General features: G+C 34.4%; 1 protein-coding gene across 5 annotated transcripts in view; it reads right to left on the bottom strand.

The window, feature by feature from the left end:
• The window catches only part of Elf1 (E74 like ETS transcription factor 1), a 105945-nt gene that overhangs the window by 46716 nt on the left and 32243 nt on the right, over positions 1-26986 (bottom strand). For 3 of the 5 annotated variants that reach the window (XM_046454040.2, XM_046454038.2, XM_046454036.2), the window contains exon 2: positions 5654-5957. In XM_046454040.2, coding sequence (XP_046309996.1) covers positions 5654-5725 — 72 coding nt within the window. In that variant the 5' untranslated portion in view covers positions 5726-5957. Of the gene's footprint in view, positions 1-5653; positions 5958-6506; positions 6627-26986 lie in introns of those variants that run through there. The other 2 variants (XM_046454037.2, XM_046454039.2) reach the window with 2 other exon arrangements.

The following is a 26986-nucleotide window of genomic DNA, read 5'->3' as shown; positions in this document are numbered from 1 at the left end:
AATATCATGCCAATCAAAGTAAGCCAATCCCAAAATACTAAAGGCCAAATGTTTTCTCTGATAAGTGGATACTGATCCAAAAAGGTAAAGGAGGGTAAGGGAAGAATGGAGGGACTTTGGATTGGGCAGAGGAGAGTGAGGGGAGGGGAGGGGAGGGAGTGAGGAGGTAGGAAAGATGGTGGAATGAGACAGACATTATTACCCTATGTACGTGTATGATTGCACAAATGGTGTGAGACTGCAGTGTGTACAACCAGAGAAATGAAAAATTGTGCTCCATTTGTGTACAATGAGTTGAAATGTATTCTGCTATCATGTATAATTATAAAAAATTTTAAAAAGAGTCTATGAATATTTGTTTCTGGTCTTGAAATCACAGAGAAATGACAATACCACACAAAATGAGAATGTGAACAATATGTCCCAAGAAAATGTGTACTATAAATATAAAGCTAGAGGAGGGGCTGGGGTTGTGGCTCAGTGGTAGAGAGTGTGTGAGGCTCTGGGTTAGATCCTTAGCACCACATATAAATAAAGGTATTGTGTGCAACTACAACTAAAAAAAAAAATGTATGTTTAAAAAAAAAGTTAGAGGAGCTCAAAATAAAAAGGACTAGGGATGTAACTCAGTGGTAAAATATCCCTGAGTTCAATCCCCAGTACCAAAAACAAAACAGAAGACAAAATATACTATAGTCAAGAAAGTTGTAGAGTAAGTTATCACTTCTCATCAAAGATCTTCTGACATGATAAGAACTATAACTGACCACATATATATCCCAAATCATTTGATCAACAGATAAGTTTTATCTTTTTTATAAAACAGATTTTTTTATCATGCCAAATGGATGACACTGACAATAAGTGTTATAGGAATAATAGGATCAAGCTGTTAACTCCTAAAGGATTTGTTTTAGGATGAGTATCTGGAAAAAGTAGGTTTTGTTTCAAAATACTGAAAGACAATTAGGATTTAAACATGCCACAAGTATAAAATGTGGGAGATCATTCCTGATCAGTGAGGAAGCAAGCATTTGGGGAAATCATACAGTAGACTGGCAAAAATATGTAGTGTAAGAAATAAGAGCATGGCACACTGTGAAAAGCTTCTAAAGGTATTTGGATTGACTATGCAATCACAAGAAACCTGCTTGCTCTGCAACACCTCACCTTGTTCATCTGCAGAATAAACTGATTACCCTTCAAGATCTAGTTCAAATGCAACTTTCATAGTGAAGCTTTCCCCAAATCCCAATGCAGTCAGTAAATATCTCCATTCTCTGTGACCTCAGCACTTTGATTTTACTTCTATTGTTATATTGAGTAGTGATTCCCAAATAATGCATGAAAAAAATCACTGGGCATCTTGCTAAAAAAAGCACAAAGTAGGAGGTTCAAAGTTACCCTTTAACCTCTAGGAAACAACAGTCAAGGCAAGTCAATTTATAACTTGAGAAACGAAGTCCTAAAACTACCTTCTTATACTGTGATAAGAATCTATCAAAAATACTTGTTCTGCACGTCATAATTCTTCTTCTTCCACCTTACAACCTACGTTCATTTGTACATGACAGAGATTCACTGAGGTGTACTTATGTAAGTACATAGGAAAGTTAGGAAAGACAAGTCAGATTAATTTCTGTCTTTCCTATTTCCTGTCTACTTTTAAAAACACCTTGTGGTGAAGGTCCTAAAACATGGGATCATTTCCAGATGAGAATCCATAAGTGATTGACTGACTTACACAGTCCAAGATTGTTAAGCAGATTATTTCCATCAGTATCAAGGCAGAAATGAAGGCTGAAGTCTCCATTGCAGTGCCTAAGTCAGCTATTTTAATGAACTGATTATCAGTTATTTAAAAAAAGAAAAAAACAAAAACTGAAGAAACATAATAATATGTCAATAATATATAAAAATATTAAACTATGAGGTATTTTTCATTAAATTAGCTTCTGAAATATTTGTGTACTGTCATGTTTACTTCTATTAGAAACTTGTATCCAAAGCTTCCTTATTTCAGTTTCCTTATTTTCCTACATTCACCAGGCAAACATACCTATTTAATGAAGTCAAACCAAAGCACTTTCACATAAAAGTACACTGAATTTCAATACTGATGTTCTCCCACATCAGTGCAAGAATTTCATTTCCAGCTAGAAATATCCCTCAGTTAAGAATAGCAAGAGCAGCTGGGCAGGGTGGCCCACACCTGAAATCCCAGAAGCTTGGGAGGCTGCCAGGAGGATAGTGAGTTCAAAGCCAGCCTCAGCAACTTAGCAAGCTCTAATCAACTTATCCAGACCCTGTCTCTAAATAAAACATAAAAAGGGTTGGCTGGGGATATGGCTCAGTGGTTAAGCAACCTTGGGTTCAATCCCCATTACAAAAAAGCTTAGTATAGAATTTTAAATGTCAGAATCAACAGTGTTTAATGTTTCTATTTCCAACACCTGTCCCCCTACCACTATCTCTACCTAAAAGAGTTCCAAAACAGTTTTGAAAACAGTACAAACTTATGTGAGAGAAAATGATCAATGTGCTGGCAAATAGACATTAACAGTGTCATTATACAACCACAGACCAATATTGAAAACAGGAAATTCTAATCTGGTGCCTTCCAACAGTGATTTTATAAACAACCAACCAATCAACCAATACTGAATCATAAAACAGAATGAATTATTTTTAAAAGACAAATATTTTATTTTGAAAAGTTAAAATCCCAACAGAGTTTTTATGTAACTTTATAAGCTGATTCTAAAATTCATACAAGATCTCAATCCTATAGACGTCAAATATAATGTCACATTATTTTAAGTGATACTGGTACAATAAAAAATAGCTCAATGAAACAGAATATATTAGTAAGTTCAAACCTGAAGTCTGTAATATATACATAGACACATGAGAGAATGATACTGCTCAGTAAATATCAGCTATGTGTAAGTTCTAAGAGCTCTTTGTAAGTATCAACTCATTTAATTCTCATAACAAACCTACAATACAATTTAGGTTCTATAATTTTCATTCCTATTTTGTAGATAAGAAAACCAAAGCACAGAAAGGTTAAGGAAATTGCCCAAGATCACACAGGTAGTAAAGAGTGGAGCCAATATTTAACCCAGGAATTCTGACTCCAGTACCTGAGCTCTTAACCACTACTACCACTAGATAGAGTTTACTGCCTCCCTGAATAAGAATTTTCACTGCAGTACTGTATATAATATTGTATATAATATTGAAATACAGCCATTATCAAAGACTGGTGAAATAAACATTCATAGTATAGAAAAATAATACAGAACCAATCAACACACACATGTAATATTTTATTATACATTAAGTGAAAACAAGTCACAAAATACATTTAGGATAATGTCATCTATATCTTAAAAATAAATTCTGTGTGTAGTTTTGTAGGTATATAAAACCCACAACTAGTTCATACTAGTTTCTTCTCGGGAGGAAAAAAGAGTTAAGGAGGGGCTGGGGATGTGGCTAAAGCGGTAACACACTCGCCTGGCATGCACGGGGCTCGCCTGGCATGCGTGGAGAGTTGGATTTGATCCTCACCACCAAATAAAGATGTTGTGTCCACCAAAAACTGAAAAATAAATATTAAAAATATTCTCTCTCTCTCTCTCTTTAAAAAAAAAAGAATAAGGAGAAAGGGTGAAGAGAGATTTCCACTGTTTTATATATTTTTATATTAGGTGACTTCTTTTATAAATAACAAGTCATTACTTTTATATTAAAAACAAACTAGGTGTTGTGGTACAGACCTGTAATTCCAGCAACTTGAGAGACAGAGGCAGGAAGACTGAAAGTTCAAGGCCAGCCTCAGCAACTTAGTAAGTCCCTAAGAAACCTTAGGTAGACCCTGTCTCAAAATAAAATGAAAAGGGGCTGAGGTTGTGGCTCAGTGGTTTAGTGCCCCTGGGTTCAATCTCCAGTACCAAAAACATAAAAAACAAAAAACTAACTAGCAAATAAACAAGGAGGTAGAACCATAGGTCAGATAAAGCCAATTACCACTGGTTCTAACCTCATGTGAAGCAGTTAAGTTTTTGCTATGCTTATGATTGTACATGAGAAAAACTCTGAATCTGGCCAATAGTTTGAAATATTTGGGCAATGATTATAATACAGTAAGACTGTCATGCATCACTCCAAGAAAATATGACATCATTAGTGAAAGTCAAACTGCTAGAGGTTCAAGTTGTAGCACCATTATTTGCTAGCTATATGATTCTGAGAAAGTCATTTAATCTCTTCATGTTTCAATTTCCTTACTGTAAAATGAGAACATTAGTATTTACCTCATATGGTTAATATCTGTAAAGTCCTTGGATAATACCTGCCCCAAACTAACATTGGACAGATTCATTCTGTTCACTGAAAATTAATAACTTAATAAAATACAGGGCTGGAAATGTAGTTCAGCAAGATCACATACTTAGCATGCATGAGGCTCTGGGTTCAACACCTCAGCATCACATTAAAAAAAATAGATATTTGTATATGCTGATATAAAGCTAACAGCAACCTGACCACAGATATGTTTATAAGTTAAACAAAGTGCTTTATACACACAGGTATATAAGTATTTTTTGCAAAACTTTTTTATAACTACATACATGCATGTATAAATATGATACTATAATGTCAAATGCATTTCTCATGGTTAAAAGAATGTCAAAGCTACTGCACTAGAACACACCAATGAGTGGCTAAGGCCTCTGTCCTCTGCTACCACATCCCGAGATCAAACCTCACCACATCAAGCCTAGAATCTATCACAGGATCTTTTCTAAGAGACGGCACAGTAAACACACTGTCTTCAGACCTTAGTATATACAAACATCCTGTCTTAAAACAAATTCAAAACACTTTCTTCTCCTAAAATGATTTTCCTTTTTTCTCTAGATTAAATCCAAAGCACTATTAATACATTTTTAATTGGAGCCAGGCAATTTTGTCCCTCAAACTATTTTTCTACCTGGTTGAAGCTCATCTTGCTCTTTAGATAAGCTAATCCAAATTAGCACCTCTTTTAGGTTTATTTATAAACTTTTTATTCTGCCACTTCAGTGAACACTACAAACAGCTAAGAAATTATCATGTCCTGACCAAAATTAAAAATCAATTTTAGGATCTGTAGTAGCCATGTTTGTAGAACAAAAGCATGACATTATAATTGGCCTGTTTAAGTAGTCAGGATTAGGCTCATTTAACATATAAATCAGTTATATTAGGCATATTTTAGACCCACTGGTTCTCAAAATATTTTTCCTAGTAAAATGAATCTAACTCATTATTTGCACGTCATGTATAAATTCAATGAAAGCCAGTTTAGAAATTCTTCAGTTCAATCCCCCTATAAATGATGAAATTCAAATCTAGAGAAGTTAAGTAACTTCCTCATTGTCACATGCTTTACACTGAAATGATGTACAATTATGTACTGCTGGCATTATTTCATCTGCTTGAAAAAAAGAATCCAGTTATAAATATTATTTAAAATCATTACCTCCAAATATTCTAATTTTGTGACTTTAATAAAGCTCCATCTTTTAAAGTAAGTAATTTTCTGATACAAATGAAAAAACTAACAAATTTATTAAAATTCAGTTTTTTTCAGGTCCCATACCTGTTGTTCATCCTCCATGACGTTACTAGCAAATTCAAATACTAGGTCGTTTTGTTGGACAACAGCAGCCATAATAAAGCATTCCCCTTAGATCCACATGAGAAAAATTCCAAACAGATTCAAGTTATCAGGCGGTAGAATCCAGTCAGAAATTTGGGTAAAACTCCTCAGCCAAGTCTGTGAATTACCGTATGTATACCCAGGTTATCTTTAAGGAAGGTGCTTCGATTTTTCTTGGTTCATTGATATTCTAAGCAAACAGAAGCAATTTTTCTGAAATTTTTCTTTTCTCAAGCTTCCTGGCCTGAAAAACAAAAGCTTAAATTAGTTGTGAAAAAGCAGCCATCCATTTAAAATATAACCAAAGCACAGTATTTCCAAAGCGTTTTGTTGTTACTGCTGATCTTCAAATAAAAATCAACATGACTAATTATGTCTTTGTTAGGCTTATTTTTATTTAAGTTAGACATAAATTTCTTTGAAGACTTCATTTCTGCCAAGATCACCCCTTATTACTAAAAATGAAGTTTCTCCTTCTCTCAGTTAAACTTAGGTTAAAGTACTGAATATTAAAAAACAAAAATTAAAAATTCCAGCAATAATGAGGTTTATAGCCACGATAAAGGATATACAAGCAATTTCCTGCTTTCTACTAATCCAGCAAACCATCTATATCAGAACTGCTGCTCTATTTCATAATGCATATTATGTATATTTTTGCCTTTAATAGAAACATTCAGACAGCATCCCTGTTAGGTCTAATAATATGTTAAGAATTAAGAATCAAGTACATTTAAAGTTTAGTAAATAACATTTTAAGAGCTTTTTAAAATAAGCAGAAATTAAAGCCTACTTTTTCTGTTCTTTAAAAGGCTTCTGATAATTAGAATGCTTTAAGAGTTACCATGCTTACAGCCCCTCTTCAGTGGCTTCTTTTTTAATGCACTACAATGTATTCTTATCTCTAGCAAAAGGCTGCAAGCAACAGGAAGGAAACAGCACTTGACCACGTCATGGCAAATTAGAACATGCAAAGAACTGCACTTTACAATAGTAGAAAAACAGAAACGCAACTTAACAGCAAAAAAAAAAACAATTTCATAGTGAAGACAGAAATGCTTTAAAAATGCCTAGCAAAGATGTTTTTTTTTTTTTTTTTAAGTTACCACTACTAACAGAAAAAAGTGAAATCTGATTTAGGTATTTACTACAATTTTGTTAAATATTGAATCAAATAGTTATGGCCATAAATGTGACATAAAAATACAAAGATATTTTTTAAAATTACATTAAATAATATCTAGTTCTCTGAAATAGCCTTTACCATTTTAATACAAATATTTTAAAAAGAAGTTGACTTCAAGGAAAGTATGGCCACTAATTTCCTAAAAATTTTAAACAGGCAAGTTTGGGGATGAGGCTGACATGGTGATTCAGTTTTCCTGAAACAGCTAGCTATATGCTAGAAAAATAGTGTACTCCATTTCCTAATGTCAGTAAAACCAATTTCCTATATATTCTAGGTTCTAGGCATCCCCATAGATTACTGTGACTTCCATAAATTGAAGTCAAAATTAGAGTTAATAAATTAATTCAGATTTTTACTCACTAAACTCAGTTCCAACCCAGTAGTTTCCAACTACCCTCTGCTCTACTCCTTTTAAAAGTTCAATTCCAACACTGAAAAAGTATTTTTAATACATTCAGTAGTTTTTGAGCAATGCACCATATTTAGAGATTTTTTTTTCATTTTAAATTGATCATAGATAATATAAACTTGGGACATATATTTGGCCTTGCACACACATTACTTGTATTATCTTTTCCCTTAAATTATCCTACAACCCAATCCTGCCCTCATAGGACTATTCTCCATGTTCCTCCACGCAAACTACATTCATTCCTGTCTCTCTTATCAACTTCTATTATTACCCATGCTTGGAATACCACTCCCTCTCTCAGCACTACATCATATCTTTTCCATTCTTCAATGCTCAACTCATGTACCATTTCTTTCACAAAGCCTCGCCAAACTTCTGTGCCTCAACCACTGCGCCCTTCAAAACACAGTACTTGACAGGCACAGGCCTGTAATCCCATTAACTCCAGAGGCTGAGGCAGCAGGATCTCAAGTTCAAGTCCAGAGCTGGGGAAGTAACTCAGTGGTAGAGCGCTTGCCTAACATGCACAAGGCCCTGGGTTCACACCCCAGTGATGCAAAAAAATAAACAAACAAAAAAGTTCAAGTCCAGCCTCAGCAATTTAGTGATATCCTAAGCAAATTAGCAAGACCCTGTCTCAAAATAAAATATAAAACAAAGGCTGGGGATGTGGCTCAGTATCCCCAGGGTTCAAAAATAAATAAATAAAATAATTTAAATGAAGTACTTCTGATAATAAAGAACCTATTATCCTCAATATAGAAACACACAGTAAGAAAATATAACCAAGGATGATTCCTGACCCAAAAGGTTTTCTAGTTTAGGTTAGGTTAAGTTACGTTAGGTTCCAAAAGGCTGTTCCAAAACCTGTTTGTTCATAAATACAAAGTGACACTATACTAACCACCAATGTGAATGGTCTCTGTAAAGTTTCACTTTCTTTTCCATTGCAATTACATATGATTTTTTAGCAACATTTCCACAGCACTTCCACACCTGGTAAGTACTATGTTTTAGAAGGGAGCAATTCTCATGGGTTGAGACACAGAAGTTAGAAGGCTTTGAAAGAGATGGCAAATTGTGTTTTAATAACTGTCACTGATGGGTTGGGGTTGTGGCTCAGTGGTAGAGTGCTTGCCTAGCACGTGTGAGGCACTGGATTTGATCCTCAGCACCACATAAAAATAAATAAGAGATATATGAGATATTGTGTCCATCTACAAAAAAAAAAACCTAATAACTGTCTTTGAAGAATCACAAAAAATAAGAATAAGCAATAAACATATCCACATCTTAAAGCACATGCTAATAATCAACAATAATAAGCCAAAAAACTAAAATGGTTCCTCACCATCAGTAGGTCATTTGTTGGGGCAGAAAAAGATAACTTAGTTCAGCTTTTATTAATTTGTATACAGAAGTTCACAAAATGAAAATGTATAATTAAAGGAAAACATTTTATTGGCTTAATCAGGTTTCTGTTCTTTCATCTTTCCTGCTCCTCTTCCTCTTCTCTGTATAAATTATATTCCCTATGGCATCAAAGTGTTCTTGGGAATAAATTTTGTCACATAATCCAGAGTTATCACTTGTACATGTCAGAGATATTTCAATAACACAGGTATATTAAAATTTTTCAGTGACAGACAAAACTGAAAATCCAAATCAGTGATTCAGTTTTTCATCAAATAGACTGAGGGACCCAAGATCTCAGTCTGCAAGCAAAACAGAGTTAGAATTCTCACTACCTAAATATAGTAATTTTCCATTACTGTAATATACAGTCTTACCTCAATCTACCCAAATCCTTTATGCTGTAATAGTTTAGAACATATATTTAATAAATGCATAATCAAATTTAAGGGGAGGAAAAAAAACTCCATCTCTAATTCAGCTTCTGATCTCCAACAAAAGCATTCAGTAAACTATTAGACAAGCCCCTCAAAGTCACTGCATTTCTAAAATATGCCCAAAATTAAATGTATCATATTTCCTCAAGTGTACTCTAGTATGGGACAAATATAGATACTAAAATTGAAAGAGGGAAATGGTTTCTGTTCTACCCTAATAAACTTTAAGGTCCACAGTAAATATTAAACTTATTTAAATTTACCCATCATTAATATTTTGCTTCAGAAACATTCTGCTATATTAATAGTTCTTGAATGTGTTTTCACAATATAATTAAGTAAGAAGGAAAAAGATAAGTGAAAACTGCTCATTCACCACACAGACATAAGTATCAATTTATCTGCATGGTTTTAAGAAGTAATCGGTAAGGCATAATAACTCCACAGACTGGATCCTGATATCTTTCAGCTGGGTCAGTATCATACTCTTGTTCTCTAGGAAGACATGCCACAGGAAAACTAAGCAATAAGATTTCTTTTTTATTTTTAATATATATATTTTTAGTTGTGGATGAGCCTTTATTTTTATTTATTTATTTTTATGTGGTGCTGAGAATTAAACCCAGTGCCTCACACAAGCTAGGCAATCGCTCTATCATTGATTGAACAACAACTCTAGCCAAGGTTTTAGATAATTATGGCATAAAGGTAAAATGTACTAGCTAAGAGTAATGAGGTGGCTGAATGAACACCCTGATTTTAAAGTATTCCGACAGTGTTCATGTTTATAATAAAGTAAATTAGTCCATGGTATCAAGAAAAACCATACAATTTTCAAAGGGTCTCAATATTCTCAATCTAAAAATTGTGAAATCACAGGATTTTAGAGCTGAAAAATATTTAAAGATCACCTAAGACAACACATTCATTGAAAAGAAAGAATGGGATGGGGATACAATTAGGTGGTAGAACATTTGTATAGCATACACAAGACCCTGGGTTCAATTCCCTTGCCACCCCCCAAAAATAAAGAATTAGGGTCTAATGCAATCTGATTTGTCTGAAGATACAGAACCATTAGTAGAAAAGAAGGCAAAAGTGAACCAGCCTCTTGTACCCCTATACTTTTTTAAACGGAATTTATTTATTTATTTTATATCTTTATTTCATTTATTTTTATGTGGTGCTGAGGATCGAACCCAGGGCCTGGAATGTGCTAGGCGAATGCTATACCGCTGAGCCACAATCTCAGCCCCTCATATAATATTTTCTGCAACCTCTTGATACATGTGATGGATCACTGTCAACCATATTTTTACCTGAACAACTGATTTACTTGAATCAGTCTTATTGTTATTGTTCATTTCCAAGTCTACCATATCATATAGTCTTAACTTTACACCTTCACCCAGCCTAAAAAGTGAAAAGGAAACAAGATTTTTTGTACGGTGACCACAACTAATAACTCATTAGAATACTTTAATAAAACAGATTTTTAGTGACATTTTCCTTTCCAGTTCTATTTTTTTTTATTTTATTTTTTCAGTGCTGGGGATAAAAACCCAGGACCTCACATATGCTGGGCAAGGGATCTACCACTGAGCCACAACCCAGTGCCTTAATTTTTTTGAGAAAGGATCCCACTAAATAGAGAATCTTCTATCCTGCCTTAGCCTCCCAAGTAGGGTGGATTAAAGACTTGTGCCATCTGCATCCAGCTCTTTCTAGTTCTTCAAAAGCAGTATTGTTGCTATCTATCATTTACATCAAAAATGTGGATACTGAAAAGACCATTAAGAAACATACCACAATGTAGTTAGAGTTAAGTAATGAGATTTGAATTTCCCCCAAGAGAGGATATTAAGTTTCTCAGTCCCTGCAGAAATAAAAGGGGGTACAGTGCGGGGGCCAACACTAATTTTGAAAAAATACCATATTATAAAGCCCTCTGTAAATTATGTACAATATACATAAAACAGAGGAAAAACACAAGTGTCCGAAACATTTCTCACTACACTTAGTATTCTCATAACTTAATTTAAAAATAAAATTATTCTAAACTACAAACTTCAAATTTTTCAAATTTTCAAAGAATCTAAGAAAGTTCAGAAAAAGTTTAAAACTATGTCTCTGGGGGCTAGAGGAGTAGTTCAGTGGTAGAGCACTTGCCCAGCACACATGAGGCACTGGGTTCAATCCCCATAATTTACCCCGCAAAAAATTACTAGAATTCATATATGAGCCATGTATAGCACTGCTATCTTTAAAGCAGCAATTTTGCATAACTACTTTAAATTTAGACATTCTTTACTTTAAATTTGGCATTCATTAATGGGATGGAAGGGCCCAGAGGGGAGAGCAAAGTACCCATGACTATTAAAAGTATAGTTTGCTTTCATGTAAATGAAGCACAAATTGATGGCTTTTGTATACAAAGTCTCAGTCAGGGGCTGAAGGTGTAGCTCAGAGATAGAGCCCTTGCCTAGCATGCAAGAGCACTGGTTTTGATTCCAAGTAACCACCACCCCACCCCACCCCACCCCACCACCCCACACACACAAACTGTCTCAGACTTCTGGTAACCCACATTAAAATGAAGCAGGTCTTCCCAAACTTGTCTGAGCTCACCTTAGTTTCAATCATGTTAATTTAAAAAAAAAAAAGTATGATCAAACTAAAAAACTAAACAGTCTGTCTTCTGTATTCTTTGCCTTTTTGCTGACACTCAGTTGAACAGTTCCAAGAGTCTGAGAGCAGGCCACAATTACTCTCCAGACCTGAAATTCCAGTTCTTTCACATAGTTCTCCACTTTCTATCATTGGCCACTTGGTCCACCTGGTGTCAGATTACAGTCAGGCAACATCTACAGCATCTTGCAAAACAGACAGATTGCATTCCTAGGCATACCTAGACCTGTCCATACATGTGTTTAAGATTAACCCTTTTTTCGAGCATGTTCTGAAAGCAAGAGAACTTAAAACTAAAAGAGAAATATCTACCCGTTAGCAGATAATTTTCACTCTGGTCATGAAATAAGTTTAACTTCTTTCCTGGCTTAAAAAGTCTGAAAGTAGCCAAGTGTGGTAGCACACACCTATAATCCCAGCAATTTAGGAGGCTGAGACTAGAACATGACAAATTCAAGACAAGCCTCAGCAACTTAACCAGCCTCAGCCTGAGCAACTTAGTGAGACCTTGTCTCAAAAAAAAAAAGAATTTTAAAGCCTTAGAGTTATGATCATGAAACATCATTAATTCATGCTTCTCTTATGCAAATTAACAGATTGGAAAAACTTTCTTCCTGCCAGCACCCTAAATCGCAACTCTTGGGGGGGGGGGGGAAGACCCCTATTCATAACATGCTAAAATGTGTAAAATGTCCTTATCAGAACAACCTGTTATGGCAATTAATAATAATAAAAAAATATCTCCAACAAACAAGAATTAACTTCAAGGAAATTCTGTTTCATTTCTGTGGCTGTTTATTCCCCCTAGTTAATATTTTCATCTTGGTGGTGGATGGGGCAAGTCTCTAGTGCAATCGTTTCCCCATCTGAGATGGCAAGATTCCCATCAATAACTGCATTAGGCTCTGGCATTGACAGAGAAAAGTCAAGGATACATTGTTTAAAAGTATCTCCAGGAGATTTCACTGTGACTGCCTTCCCTTCCTCTAATTCCCACTTGGCACAATACTCTTCTGGTAGAAACTGTTCTATCATAAGAAGTTCTACTCTTAGAAGTAGACAGACATACTATTAGCTGAAAGAAAATTTTCAAGATCATTTAATAGACATGCACTACATTATTAGGTGATAGCTGCTTCTTGTTTTCATTTGATTTGCCCTTACTAACTCTATTCTAGAGTTAGTGGTTTTTCACCCTGGAATAGGAGCCATTTACCAAAAATGAAAATACAATCAACTTACTTCTCTACTTAAAACTAACCAATGGCTTTCAATGCTGATAGGAAAAACTCAGAATTCATTATCAGGATTTAAATTGTTCATGATATGACAAACGTTTAAGGAAACTTCAGTCAGATTTGTAAGACAGGATATGTAAAAGGTAAAAGGTAAAGAGGATATACCACGGATCAAACCTAAACATCCACCTCTAAGCTTCAGTAGTCAAGACAGTGAAGTATTGGTAAAAGAAGAGACAAATAGATGAATGGAACAAAATAAGAGACCAGAAATAGATCCACATAAATATAGCCAACTGAGCTTTGACAAAGGAGCAAAGGCAGTCCAATGGAGAGAAGGTAAGTTTTCTTAACTAAAACTGAATGTCTATATGTTAAAAAAAAAAAAAATTAATCTAGACACAAAGACCTTAAAAGACCTTGGCAAAAGATAAACATATGAAAGATGTTCTATATCATATGTCATCAGAAAAATGCAAAATTTAAAATGACAAGTAATATATTATAATATATAATATACATACCTATTAGAAAGGCCCAAATTCAGAACACTACTACCACCACCAAATGCTAGTGAAGATGTGGAGCAACAAGAACTCTCATTTGTGGCTAGTTGGAATACCAAATGGTACAGCCACTTTGGAAGACAATTTGGAAGAGTTTCTTACAAAATTATACATACTCTTACCACATGATCAAGCTATAGGGCTACCCAGTATTTACCCAAAGAAAGTAAAAACTTATGTCCACACAAAAACCTGCCTGGGAGTAGACAGAAGTTTACTTATGTTACCAAAACCTGGCAGTAACCAAGATGTCCTTCAGTAGGAGAATGAATAAGCTGTGATACATCTGGAGAATGGAACATTATTCAGCACTAAAAAGAAATGATCTATCAAACCTGAAAAGATATGGAAGAAATTTAAATAGACATTACATACATTTGTTCAGATCTATTGAAAGGACACTATCACCAGTAAATCCTAATGTGAACTATGGACTTTTGGTAATAAGGAAAAGTCAGTATAGGTTCATAAATTTTAATGAATGTACTCTGGTGGGGATGATGATAATTCAAGAATTTATGCATGTGCCAGAGTTGGACGATACATAGGAAATATCTGTTACCTTCCTTTCAATTTTGGTGTGGGTTTAAAACTGCTTATTTAAAACAAAAGTATTTTTTTAAAAGTACACCTCTTGGGCTGGGGATGTGGTTCAAGCAGTAACACACTCGCCTGGCATACGCGGAACGCTGGGTTCGATCCTCAGCACCACATAAAAATAAAATAAAGATGTTGTGTCCACCGAAAACTGAAAAATATTTTTAAAAATTCTCTCTCTTCTCTCTTTAAAAAAAAAAGTACACCTCTGTCATAATTTGTGTAATTCTTTGCTATTGTGTTACTCCCCTTTCCATTATTATAATAAATACTTGAGATAAAACTTGAGGAGGAAAGGTTTATTTTGCCTCATAGTTTAAGTCCATGATCACTTGGCCTCAGTGCCTATGGGCCCGAGGTGAGTTAGCACATCATGGCAAGGAGCATATGGCGGAGCAACCTGCTCACCTTATAGCAGTCAAAAATCAAAAACAGAAAGAGGAAGGTATGAGGTCCAAATATGTCCTTCAACGGCACACCCCCAATGACCTAATTTCTTCCCCTATATCCCACCTTCTAAAGGTTCCAACTTCCAATAGTGCACAGGTTGGGGACTAAGCCTTTCATACATGAGCCTCAGGGGCACGTTCAAGATCCAAACTATATCAACTATCATCTCAACAGCAGCAGTTTCAGCATTTCTGCATTTTTCAGTTTCCTACCTTCCCCCAACCTCACAATTACAGAAGTCAAAGTACCCTGTCTTGACTCCACCAAGAAACCCAACATACACTACCCAGGCTATCTGTTTGTGCACACTGCCAAGTTCAACCCAGATCTTTCCACATATTTTCTGTGGAATAAATACCTTTTATTTCTATGACATTTTAGAATCCTTTTTCAAGACCAAACACAACCAGACTTTAGAAGATAAACTCCAGGGAAACAAAACATTTCAGCTTTTCCCAGGTTACCAATAAATTTTTAAGACTTTAAGATTCTTTGTGGGCAAAACTTCCCTCTTCCCATGTGTGAGACCTAAATGGCCTTTTTTTTTTTTTTTTTTAATGGTATACCTCCTTTCTTCTCTAAATAATAGGAAACTATTTTAAATAAGTTTGGATATAATCAAACAATTCTAATATTCCATGTCAAGAATCTTAAGATGAAATTATTCCTATAATCATCCTGTCATCCTAAGCCTCTAAACTATATGAAACAAACAACAACAACAACAACAAAAAACAGCTGCAGTAAAACCACAAATAAGAAATAAGAATGCAGAAAGTCATGGGCTTAGTATTATAGGATATATGTACTTAAAATACAGATATTTAATAAATTATACATGTAATTTTGTATTTTCCTATACCCTACAAATCTTTTCTGAACTTCTCCTCAGCTCAACATTGTAGAAAATAAAAAGAGATAATGCATAGTCCTAATTCCCATGAAGTTTAGTTCAGGAAACAAGACAAATTCCACAATGTAGTTCTTAATTGTTAACAAAGCTGGTCAATACTGCATGCTTTCAGAAGTTCCTGGAGGGTTTCAAGTACCATTTCAATAACATAGAATGGTCCCTATGACTATTAACTCCACCAATTGAAGGCAATGGGATATAGTTCAGTGACAGAGTACATGACTAGTAAGCACAAAGTCCCAGGTTTGAGTGATAACACCAAAAAATAAAATAAACAACCCAATGTAGTACACACCTGCAATCCCAGCAACTCAAGAGGCTGAGGCAGAAGGATCTTAACTTTCAGACCAGCCTCCAAGACTTAGTGAGATCCTGTCTCAAAAAATTAAAAGAGCTAGGGAAATAGTTCAGTGGTAAAGCACCCTTTACTTCAATCCCCAGTACCAAAAAAAAAAAAAAAAACAGTTCAAGTCACATTAATGGGACCTGAGATATATCATCCAAAAATTATGACGACAGCTGAAACAAACATTCCAGAGCTTGACTGCTACTCTGACAGCTCCAGGTCACTAATGTGTATGCTGCCCTCCTTAAATTCTTCACCAATTACTGATTAAATTACTTCACAAATCACTAATAGACATTCTCAACAATAGTTTTTAAACAGCTCAAGGTTTGGAAAAATTCTTTAAACAAACAAAATTCACTTAATTGATTAACTTGACATTTTTGTTCTTTGCACAAGATTAGAAAAAAGTAGAAACAGTAAAATTATAAAATTTTCAAAAGGTATGACTCATTACTATGTCCTTACACGTTATTCAACTAAACAACAAAATCATCCTTCCATTCATTTAGGTACCAGTGAAACTTTGAAGTATTTGAATATCTACTAATGACTGTATCTTGTCATTTAGTATTAAATATTTTCAATAGTCAATACTGACTTAGTTATTCAATGAAGACATGATATCCATGACAGACTCAAACTCCTTAAATCCCTTAATACAGACTACAGTCATCACCATTTGAGAAATCTTTACCTTCCTCCAAAGTGATGTTTAAAAGAAGAATGCTCCTATAAAAATGGTTATTTTGACTAAGTAAAGCTTCATTCAAACCTGGATCTTTATTGGAGATATTTTCTGTTTTATGGCTTTGTCTTCTTTCAGGATGTTCAAGAACTCAAAGGTGACTGCATTCTCTGCCATTGAGCTTAGTAGATATAACAGGCCTATTTGATTTTTTAAAAATACTTCATCATAAGGACACATTCAGGAATTGTACTATAGCACAATAAAGTTCATTTATATTATCATTTGTTAGTAATGCCTCATGTTTAATAACTACTCTACAATTTGCAAAGCAATATATATACCTATTACTATATTTAATCCCTGAACCTCTCTAGTAACTTACTGATGTTTTTGCATCAATAAAAAAAATCTGACACTTCCTCAAGGAGATTAGGAAAGAGATAACAAATAAAAATAACTAAAAAATAATAACTACTATTTAAATGAGTTAGGAAACACAGTATTTAGCAGAGGACCTATTTAAACTTCATATAAATAATACTCACCTCTAAATGTATGAAGATATAAAAGATCAAGATAGTTAACCAAATAAGGGCAGGAACCCCGTTATACTCATCATTGTGTTGACAGATCCCAGAAAGTCCACAACAAAGATCTGTCAAGGAAATACTCAAAAGTATTTGAAGTTACAATGGGGATGTGAGTCCATGTCTGATTTCATGTCAAGCTCATTTATCTATTTATCCATTTGACAAATATCCACCTAATACTTACAATGTGCCAGACCATATTCTAGGTCTGCAACAAATAAAATAAACCAGATTTCTGCCCTGAAATGGTTTATAATCTAATTTATTGATCTTCAAAACAATATGTTGCCAGGCACGGTGGCACACACCTGTAATCCCAGAGGCAACCAGGAGGCTGAGGCAGGAGGGTCATGAGTTCAAAGTCAGCCTCAGCAAAAGCAAGGTGCCAAACAACTCAGTGAGACCCTATCTCTAAATAAAATACAAAAAAGAGCTGAGGATGTGGCTCAGTGGTACAGTGCCCCTGAGTTCAATCCCTGGTACACACACACACAAAAATGTTCCTCCTCAAAATATTTGTTTTTAAAATGAGGGAATGTCAGGCAATACATTGCAATTGTTATCTTGTAATCCATGAATAGAAAGTTCTGCCACTCTCCTTCAATGTTTACCGTCTAGCTACACCACAACCCCTCTCCTACAACTGAATACAAAAAATGTGACCGCTCCTATGCTAAGTGGAAGTAAGAGTTGTAGAGAAAAGATGCTTACCATTCAGATAATCTGAGAGTGCATAAAAGAGGAAAAGAATATCTGGTGAAAAAAATAGGTAGATAAATTCAAAGGCATACTGTAATATACAATGCTGATTTGCATAGGAGTAACTTACAAATAAACATCTTGAGAAAGAAGAGAAAATTCTTTCTGTATTGTTTTTTCTATATACCAGATGGTCTTCAGAAATTATATAGTATTATCTATATCCTTTTATTTATTCAACAAGCACTCATTAGAAACTTAACAGCCAGACACTGGTGGGGGAAGGGAGAAGTATAAGAAAGAGGTAGCTAAGAAAGACTTTCTTACAGGTGCTCACAATTTTTTGACTAAGGCAAATACAATTTACAATAATAGACATGCCACAGCAGAAATAGGTGTAAAGCTCATTCTCCCAAGTTGTTTTGTAATCATTTCCTATATCCTATCTTGTAAGATTATAAGCTACTTGACAGTAAAAGATAATTTTTCTGTTTTTTATTATTGAACATACTAAGAATATCATATGTGTTAAATTCAAATTAAACCAGATACTCTCTTTTATTAATAATTATTTTTATTTACTAACATTCATTAAAAATGATAAAATATGGTGGTCTCATGTTTATGGTTGGGTATCATAAGAATTTCACTAAATGTCTAGCTTCCCAGAACCAACTGAGGTTAAATGAGGCTTCACTGAGTATCCTCAAAGTAACAGATATATGTATTTTCTGATTCAAATACAGATATACATTCACATTCCAAACAAATGGACAAAAAAGGCAGTCTTCACATGTATACTAAAAACTATTTTCCATAAGTCTAAGTCATTTCAATAAACCAAAGACTATTTAGCCAGGCACAGTGGTACATGCCTGTAATCCCAGCAACTTGAGAGGCTAAGGCAGGGGGTTCTCGAGCTCAAGGCCAGCCTCAGCAATTTAGCAAGACACTGTCTCAAAACATAAGAAAAAAAAAACTATTTATTGGTTCTTGTGAAATCCTTAAATATTAAAGATTCAATCTTTAAAAAGCAAATTTGAATCCTTAAGATGTGACTTTTTTAACTTAAATTTTATTTTTTAGCTGGGTTGGTGAATGCCAATCTTTATGTTCTATAAAAATGTCATAAAAGGAAACACACTTTCAACATAAAAAGCTTTGCTTTCCTATTAGATCCTATGGCAAATATCTATTTGCCACCAGATAATCCATATGATCCATGAATATAAAATGAGCCTATAACATCCCTAGAATCAACAAGTATCAAAAGTTTAATGAAACAAGCTTTATGCCTAACTGGTTTCCCCAATGGAAAATTAAAGCAGCAATTGTACATCTGTGTCTGTTCCTCTCATCGTGGTTTAACTGACAGGAAGCAGAGAATAAGATATGGCATACAAACGTCAAGTATTTCCTGCCTTCTCTGCTCTATCTTTATGTCTTGTTTTATAAATAGTTCAATAGTTTATGTGAAAATATGTCAAAGTATTGTATCAGAAACACATAATGGTAAAGAGTATTTCTGAAAACAGAGCCAATAAAAGTATTTTGGTACTGGGATCCAAGACTCGATATACACACAAAATTCATTATTATAGACTTTTCAAGTATTCTTAGGAGTATATGTTATAGAGATGCAGATTTGAAAAAAACACTATGGCTAAGTAAAAAATAAAAATACAGCTATCTTCTCTATTCATATTGATCAACTTTTACCTTAACTATAAATATAAGCTTCCACAACCACAATTCTACCAGGCTTTAGTATAACCACTCCATTCCAGATCAATGTCTAAAATGACTCCTCATAATTTACTGCAAACAAGTACATCTTGAGCTTTCTGAAACCTCTCTTCCCTAAACAGAATTTAATATACACCTAATAATCAGTTTTAAGATGGCACTATGCTCCTAAAGTAAGATTTCTTGAATGAGTAGTTTGAAAAGAAAATACCATTTTTGCCTGGTACTTTCAAGTAGTAGGATCTGGCTATTCATTTCAAGAGTCTTAAGTTATTAGTACCTTCCTAGCAGCTCTTCAGTATACTTCTGTCCTTACTTGTACATGTATTATCTCAGTCGTCCCTGATATCTAGGGAAAAAGGACTATGTCCCCTGAAGAAAGAGGGACTTTGTCCATTTCTGTACACTTCAGCTCCCCTCCCCCACAGCCTCTGGCTCCAATGTTTGGTGCAATAACCCTAAATGGAGGGAAAAGTCTCAATGCAGTTGCAAAGAACCTAATGTCTACCACTTAACAACCAAATATGTTAACAATGATATACAACTATTCTATTCTACCAAGGCTAGATGCATATTACACTTTCCTTTCAAGTTTATGGCTAGGATTAATAGGTTATAGATTATCTAACAGTGTACAATTTTTTTCTGATCCATATATCAAAGGATCAAATACAATGCCCACCTTAGAATGTTAACACCATAAAAACATTTTGAATAAAGTGATAACCACAACATAACTTATTTCTAAATACAAATTGTTTTAAATTGTTGCCCCGAAAACTAAAACACATGTGATATTAATTCGCAGCCCAAAGCCATTTATTTATTTATTTATCTTATTTTGAGATAATGTTTTGGCTAAGTTGCCAAAGCTGTTCTCAAAACTTGTGATCCCCTTGCCTCAGCCTCCAGAATCCCTAGGATTATAGACATGCACCACCATGTCCTTCTTCTGTTTTGTAGATTTTTCAAACCTTATGTAGGATCTAAGAAAGTAGCTCAATGTGTGTGTTTGTCTAGCATATACAAGGCCCTGAGTTTGATCCCCCGCATCTCATAAATAAATAAGACCTTATAAAATAGTGGACTGTAGATATTCTATGCCAGGTATGGTGGTGCACACCTGTAATCGTAGTCCCAGTAACTAAGGAGGCTGAGGAAGGAGGATCACAAATTCAAGGCCACCCTCAGCAATTTAGCAAAGTTGTACTAAGCAACTTAGCAAGACCCTGTCTGAAAATAAAAAATAAAAATGGCTGGGGATGTGACTCAGTGGTTAAGTACCCCTGGAATGAATTCCCAGTACCAAACAAACAACAACAAAAAAAAAATAGCATACTATACTGTATATATTCCCCCAGCATACTCCAACAAGTTCATTTTAAAACAGAAATTTTTTAAACACACAATGGGTATTTGGAAAGGAATTTTAAGATTTTAATATTCCTTATAACTTAATGCTTAGAAAAATATTAACTCTAAGGCCTACACATGATTATTAGACTTCCATTATAACACAAAGCAATATCTCAGATGTTCAAAATAGCCTATCTTCAATGGTGCCTCCCACAAAAAGTGTTCTGACCTTATGCTGAGGAAACCTGAGAGTCACCCAAGATAACCAGATTAAAACTCACTCCATTAATTCAGTATAAAACTTTATTTTTTTCTTTTTGTGGTGCAAGGGATAGAACCCAGGTTCTCATGTGTGCTAGATAAATGCTATATCACTGAACTACACATCCCTAGCCCTATACACAGCAATTTAAAGTTCTTTCAATTAAGGGGAAGTCAATTAAGAACATTTTGATTTAAATTAAGAAACTGTAAATCAGAAAATGACTAATGAGAAACTGAATCTACAGGAATAGGTTAATTTGAAGGCACAGTACACCTATTACTATAAAACATATAAAAATTATTGATGACACAGCCAATTCCTTTTACCATGAAAATTAAAGTTACTATACAGAGATCTCTTAGACTAGAAGAGAAGCCAGTAACTGAATCTGCCTTTCAACTTCCCTTTTCTTAATCACAAAGGAACCAACTAAATGGAAATATTGAGACTTGGAAAACACTTTCACTTTCTTTGAGAAATGTTGATTTCCTTATTAGAGGGACATGAAAAATATAAAAATACTATATTATTAGTTAAATTAAATTTCTGCTACATAATTTTGTGGATATACTATTATTTAACTAACCTATATTGTTTGGACATTTGGATTATTTCCAATGTTACACTATTATGATGATTCTCAAAAAGTAATCCACAGACCCACAGAGGATCTGGAAAACTTTTCATGGAGTTCATGAGGTCAAAACAATCATTATAATATTAACATATTATTTACCCTTTTTTCTCTATGTTGACATTTGTTCTGATGATGCAAGAGCAAATGTAGATGAAAATGCTAGTGCCTTAGCACAAATCAAGGACATGCTACCAAACCATACTAGTTGCATTTTTTACCATGAGGCACATTTTTAAAAGGCAGTTTCGCTTAAGAATATTCTTGATAAAAGGTAAAAAAAAAAAAAAAAAAAATTTACTTTTCTTGAAAGACCCAATGTTTCTGCAGTTTTCACACACTTCAGTTTTCACAAGATTCTGCCCCAAAACTCTAACACTCATGTTCCACAAAATATGTACTAGAATTTTTCCAAACGGGGAATAATCTAATGCCGTCAAGACACAACAGATAGCTGGGCAGTGGTGCATGCCTGTAATCCCAGTGATCTGGGTGGCTGAGGTAGAAGAATCAAGTTCAAGGGCAGCCTGGGCAACTTAGGGAGACCCTGTCTCAAAATAAAAAGGGGTGGAGATGTAGCTCAGTGATAGAGCACCATAGGGTTCAATCCCCAATGTTTAAAAGAAACACACATATACTTCTGGTATAGATAAACAATGGAATACTACACTGCAATGAAAATTATGATAAATATGAGAGATCTGGGGATATAGCTCAGTGATAGAGCACTTGCCTAGGAAGAGATATGGGTTCAATTCTCAGCACCACATATAAATAAAATAAAAGTCCACTGACAACTAAAAAAAATATTTTTTAAAAAAGATAAATCTCAGAGTTAAATGAAAGAAGCAAATCATTGAAGTATATTATATGATGTGATTCCCTTTACAAAAAGTTCCAAACAATAAAAGAGAATAAAATCATGGCATTTTCAGGTAAATGGATGGAGTTAGAGAAGATAATGCTAAGTGAAGTAAGCCAATCCCAAAAAAACAAATGCCAAATGTTTTCTCTGACATAAGGAGGCTGATTCATAATGGGATAGTGAAGGGGAGCATGGAAGGATTAGATGAACTCTAGATAGGGCAGAGGGGTGGGAGGGTGAGGAGGGGGCATGGGGTTAGAAATGATGGTGGAATGTGATGATCATTATTATCCAAAGTACAAGTATATATAGACACGAACTGGTGTGAATATACTTTGTATACAACCAGAGATATGAAAAATTGTGCACTATTATAATTGTGCTCAATATGTAATAAGAGTTGTAATGAATTCCACTGTCATATATAAATTTTAAAAAATAATAAAAAATAAAACCTTAAGAAGAAAAAGCAAATAGCACATAAATGTGTTCAATTTTCTCTTGTTGGGTGAGGTGGGGGCATTGTAGAATCATGACCAGAGAAGATCCCGTAATGTGCTCCATAACTACCTTTATTGTAGTATACAACACATCTGATAGGTTCTTCACAATGGAAGAAAAATTGCTCATTTGACTGAAAACTGCCTGAGTCATTCGAATTGACTCAAAAATACTGCTAATTTATTTTCCAACATTTACATGAATGCAGATCCTAAGTAAAGGAGTAAGGTATTCTGGTCTACTGATGGAAGCAATGATCATTTTCAGACAGTTCAACTGGTGGAACTCTTCTTCCCATTCATAAAATGAGATTCAGTGAACATTTAACAATGTCCCATTAAATACGATGGAACATTAGGCAAAGCCTACAAACATGCAGTCAATGATGCAGTTCAATATCCAAAGAAACTACAAAAATCACAGCTAAGCATTACATGGTATTAAAAAAACTTACTTTCTCCATACTCAAACAATTACAAATTTCTCAGGAGAGAAGGGTTTCAAAAAACTGCAAACGTTGCCCCCTAGATCAGTAATGTTTTTCCTAGAGCCCCAAGGATAAGGGGTTGAAAAAAGAATCCATAAAGCACCAAGTGGAACTAAAAAGCTAATATTAAAAGTTTAGAGAGATAAAGAATGGGCTAATTACTTTGAAAAACAAAAATTAGTTTAATTATATATCATGGTTAATACAACAATGGGTTGGGAGTAAAAAGGGAACAAAGTTATAGAAAAGATGTGGAGATGCGCAGTTGAAAGGCACATAGCCAATAAAGGGATACCTACGATAGGGAAAGGAGGCTACATAGGTTTGAACAATGATAATAAAGTACCCTGATCACCTACCTTCTTTTGTAGAGGTTGTGGACTTCAAAATATCACTGCTGCTTAAAAATTCAAAATTAAAATGCTAAATAATTGATTAATCACTCTTCAAAGTCTTAACTCTGCAAACAAACTCCCTAAGAATATGGCCTATAAGCACCTGAATCAAAAACATCTAGAATATTTCATAAAAATGCTGACTATCAAACCAAACACTAAACCTAATGAATCAGAACTGCTGAGTTGAAGGCGATTCTTTCTCACACTGAGTTGACAATTATACTGCTTGAACAATATTATAACATTAGAGCCAGGATCAGTGGCACACACCTGTAATCCCAGTATCTTAGGAGGCTGAGGCAGGAGGATCATGAGTTCAAAGCCATCCTCAGCAAAAGTGAGGCACTAAGCAACTCAGTGAGACCCTGTCTTTAGATAAAATACAAAACAGATCTGGGTATGCGGCTCAGTGGTCACGTGCCCCCAAGTTCAATCCCCAGTACACCCACCAAAAAAAGATAATATCAGAAACGCAGATAGATGTTAATTTTTTTGTTTGCTTGTTTCTTCTTTTGACATTACTAGGGATTGAACCCACAGCCTTGCCCATGCTAGGCAAGTGTTCTACCACCGAGCTACATCCCCAGTCTGGCAGGTATTAATTTTTTTTTCTGAATGACTACAATGTACACACACCAGAGAGGGCTACATGCCTTTTAGAGTTGCCACTCTTAAATTCTGGACAGGTCCATCTGAATTTGTCACAATGCCATATAAAATAGCAACCTAGAGTAGTCAAGAATTTAATACCATATGTGGTATCTGCCTACCCATATATGCTTGGTACTTTGTAGAAGGTTGAAAAAGACAAAAAAAAAAAAAAAATAGGATACAACATCTCTGATCTCATAGGGCTTATATCTTTATTGTTTTTTAAAATGGGTACTGGTAATCAAACCCAGAACCTTGTGAAAGCTAGGCAAGTGCTCTACCTCTAAGCTACATTCCCAACTGCATATATTTTATTTTTATTTATTTATTTTTTGGGTACCAAGGATTAAACTCAAGGAGCTTAACTACTGAGTTACATCCCCAGCCCTTTTTTGTTTTTTATTTAGGGACAGGTTCTCCTCACTTGCTTAGGGCCTTGCTAGGCTGCTGATGCTGCTTTTGAACTCACAATCTTCCCACCTCAGCCTCCCTGGGATTATAGGCATGTACACCACTGCACCCAGTGCTTGTATCGTTTTTAATCACTCTTCTTAACCTGAGTAAATGTTATTTATTCTTCGATACTCATAATTCCTTCAAGATAAACTTTCCTATTTCAGATTTTAGTCATCTTTCATCTCTAGGCAGTGTGACCCTGAATTTAATTGGTGGTTTGGTTCTATTCTTATTTCAACCTGTGGTTACCAAGCCATTTTCCCAACAAGAAATTTAAGTATGTGAGGATAGAGCCCATGTTTCTAGTCTTTGTGCCATCTGTTGCTTTAGGACAACGATGGCCATGCTATGGAAGATCTGATATTGAATTAAGAATATTCAGAAATTTTGAAGGTTCAACAGTTGTACACAGTGCTAAAATTAATAATAAATAAATAATTGGACCTAACAAAATTTCACACCTCAAGAACAAGCTGATCTAAAAGTCAATTTCCAATCATCCCAATAACACATATTTTAAAAATCAGTAGAAAAAGATTTTGTATTCTCTAGATTTTAAAGATAATTGACATATATGGATATGAAGACATGGAATTAGATTACTATGAGAAGGTTAAATTTAAAATGTGTACTATTAAAGCTTAGAGAACTGTAGATTTTGTGAACATGTACATATCACACTTATTTTAGTAGAACAGGTGTAATACTAGACAGTATTTGTGCTCCTAACAGAATATGAGGTAAAACTGAGGAAAAAAAAACCAAACCTTTCTTGTATCCAGAAGTTCAAATAAGTTCCCAATTTTTTGTATTAACATCTAGGACTATCTTACAGAAGCAATATTACAAACTATGCTGCAACTATAAAAAATTCTAAATGACAAAAACTATTGCAGAACTTAAACAAATGTATCATCTTCTCTGATTAAAAAACCACTGTTTTTTTAATTTTCAAAACCATTGGTTAACTCATTTGATTGATAATTATCACCAAACAACTTAAGGTTTTATTTATTCTTAAGGAAACACAGGCCATTTCAAACAAAGCATTACTTGTTAGTGTGTACTAGCATGAGGAGCTCCAGACTGGATGCGCTGCTTAACCCAGAGCCAGTCTCAGCATCTGGGTAACTATTTCTTCATCTACAAAAGTGAGGCAGAACTTTTCAGCACAAAAGTTCTTTAAATCAGAAACTCTAAGTTTAATTCAGATGACCTGGTTGAAACTTTCAACTTATAGAAGGAAAATAATGTAGGGGAGCTATGTAATAACAGAAGTTGAAGTTCAGTTTTCTTCCTTCCCCACCACCTTCTCCCTTCTTAAAGCCCTACCCCAGACTTTCACATAACATGAAACACATATATATGACCAGTGTCTGTTTTATTTTAATTGTTAATTTAATTAAATATAAAATTAGTTTAATTTATTTAGCTTCCTCATCTTAAGAAGCCAATTCTTCTACTTTTAATCACTGATTCTTCTACTTTTATTTAATAAATAAAACCTTAATTACGTTGCTTATTTTTGTGCCTCTAAATTTTTCTTTTATGGATCACTGGCCTTTAAAAATTTAAAAAAAAAAAAAAAAAAAGCAAAAAGGTTTCATTAGATTTTTCAAACAGTCCAGACCTGAAGTAAATACAGCCTTTGCTTACTCAGGCTGACTAAACCAGCAATACGCAAA

The sequence above is a fragment of the Marmota monax genome, unplaced genomic scaffold, assembly GCF_021218885.2.
Source record: "Marmota monax isolate L192 unplaced genomic scaffold, Marmota_monax_Labrador192_F-V1.1 WCK01_AAM20220418_F8-fsc00011, whole genome shotgun sequence".
Lineage (NCBI taxonomy): Eukaryota > Metazoa > Chordata > Mammalia > Rodentia > Sciuridae > Marmota > Marmota monax.
The sequence above is the reverse complement of the archived record's forward strand: the minus strand, read 5'-3'. Positions and strand labels throughout refer to the sequence as shown.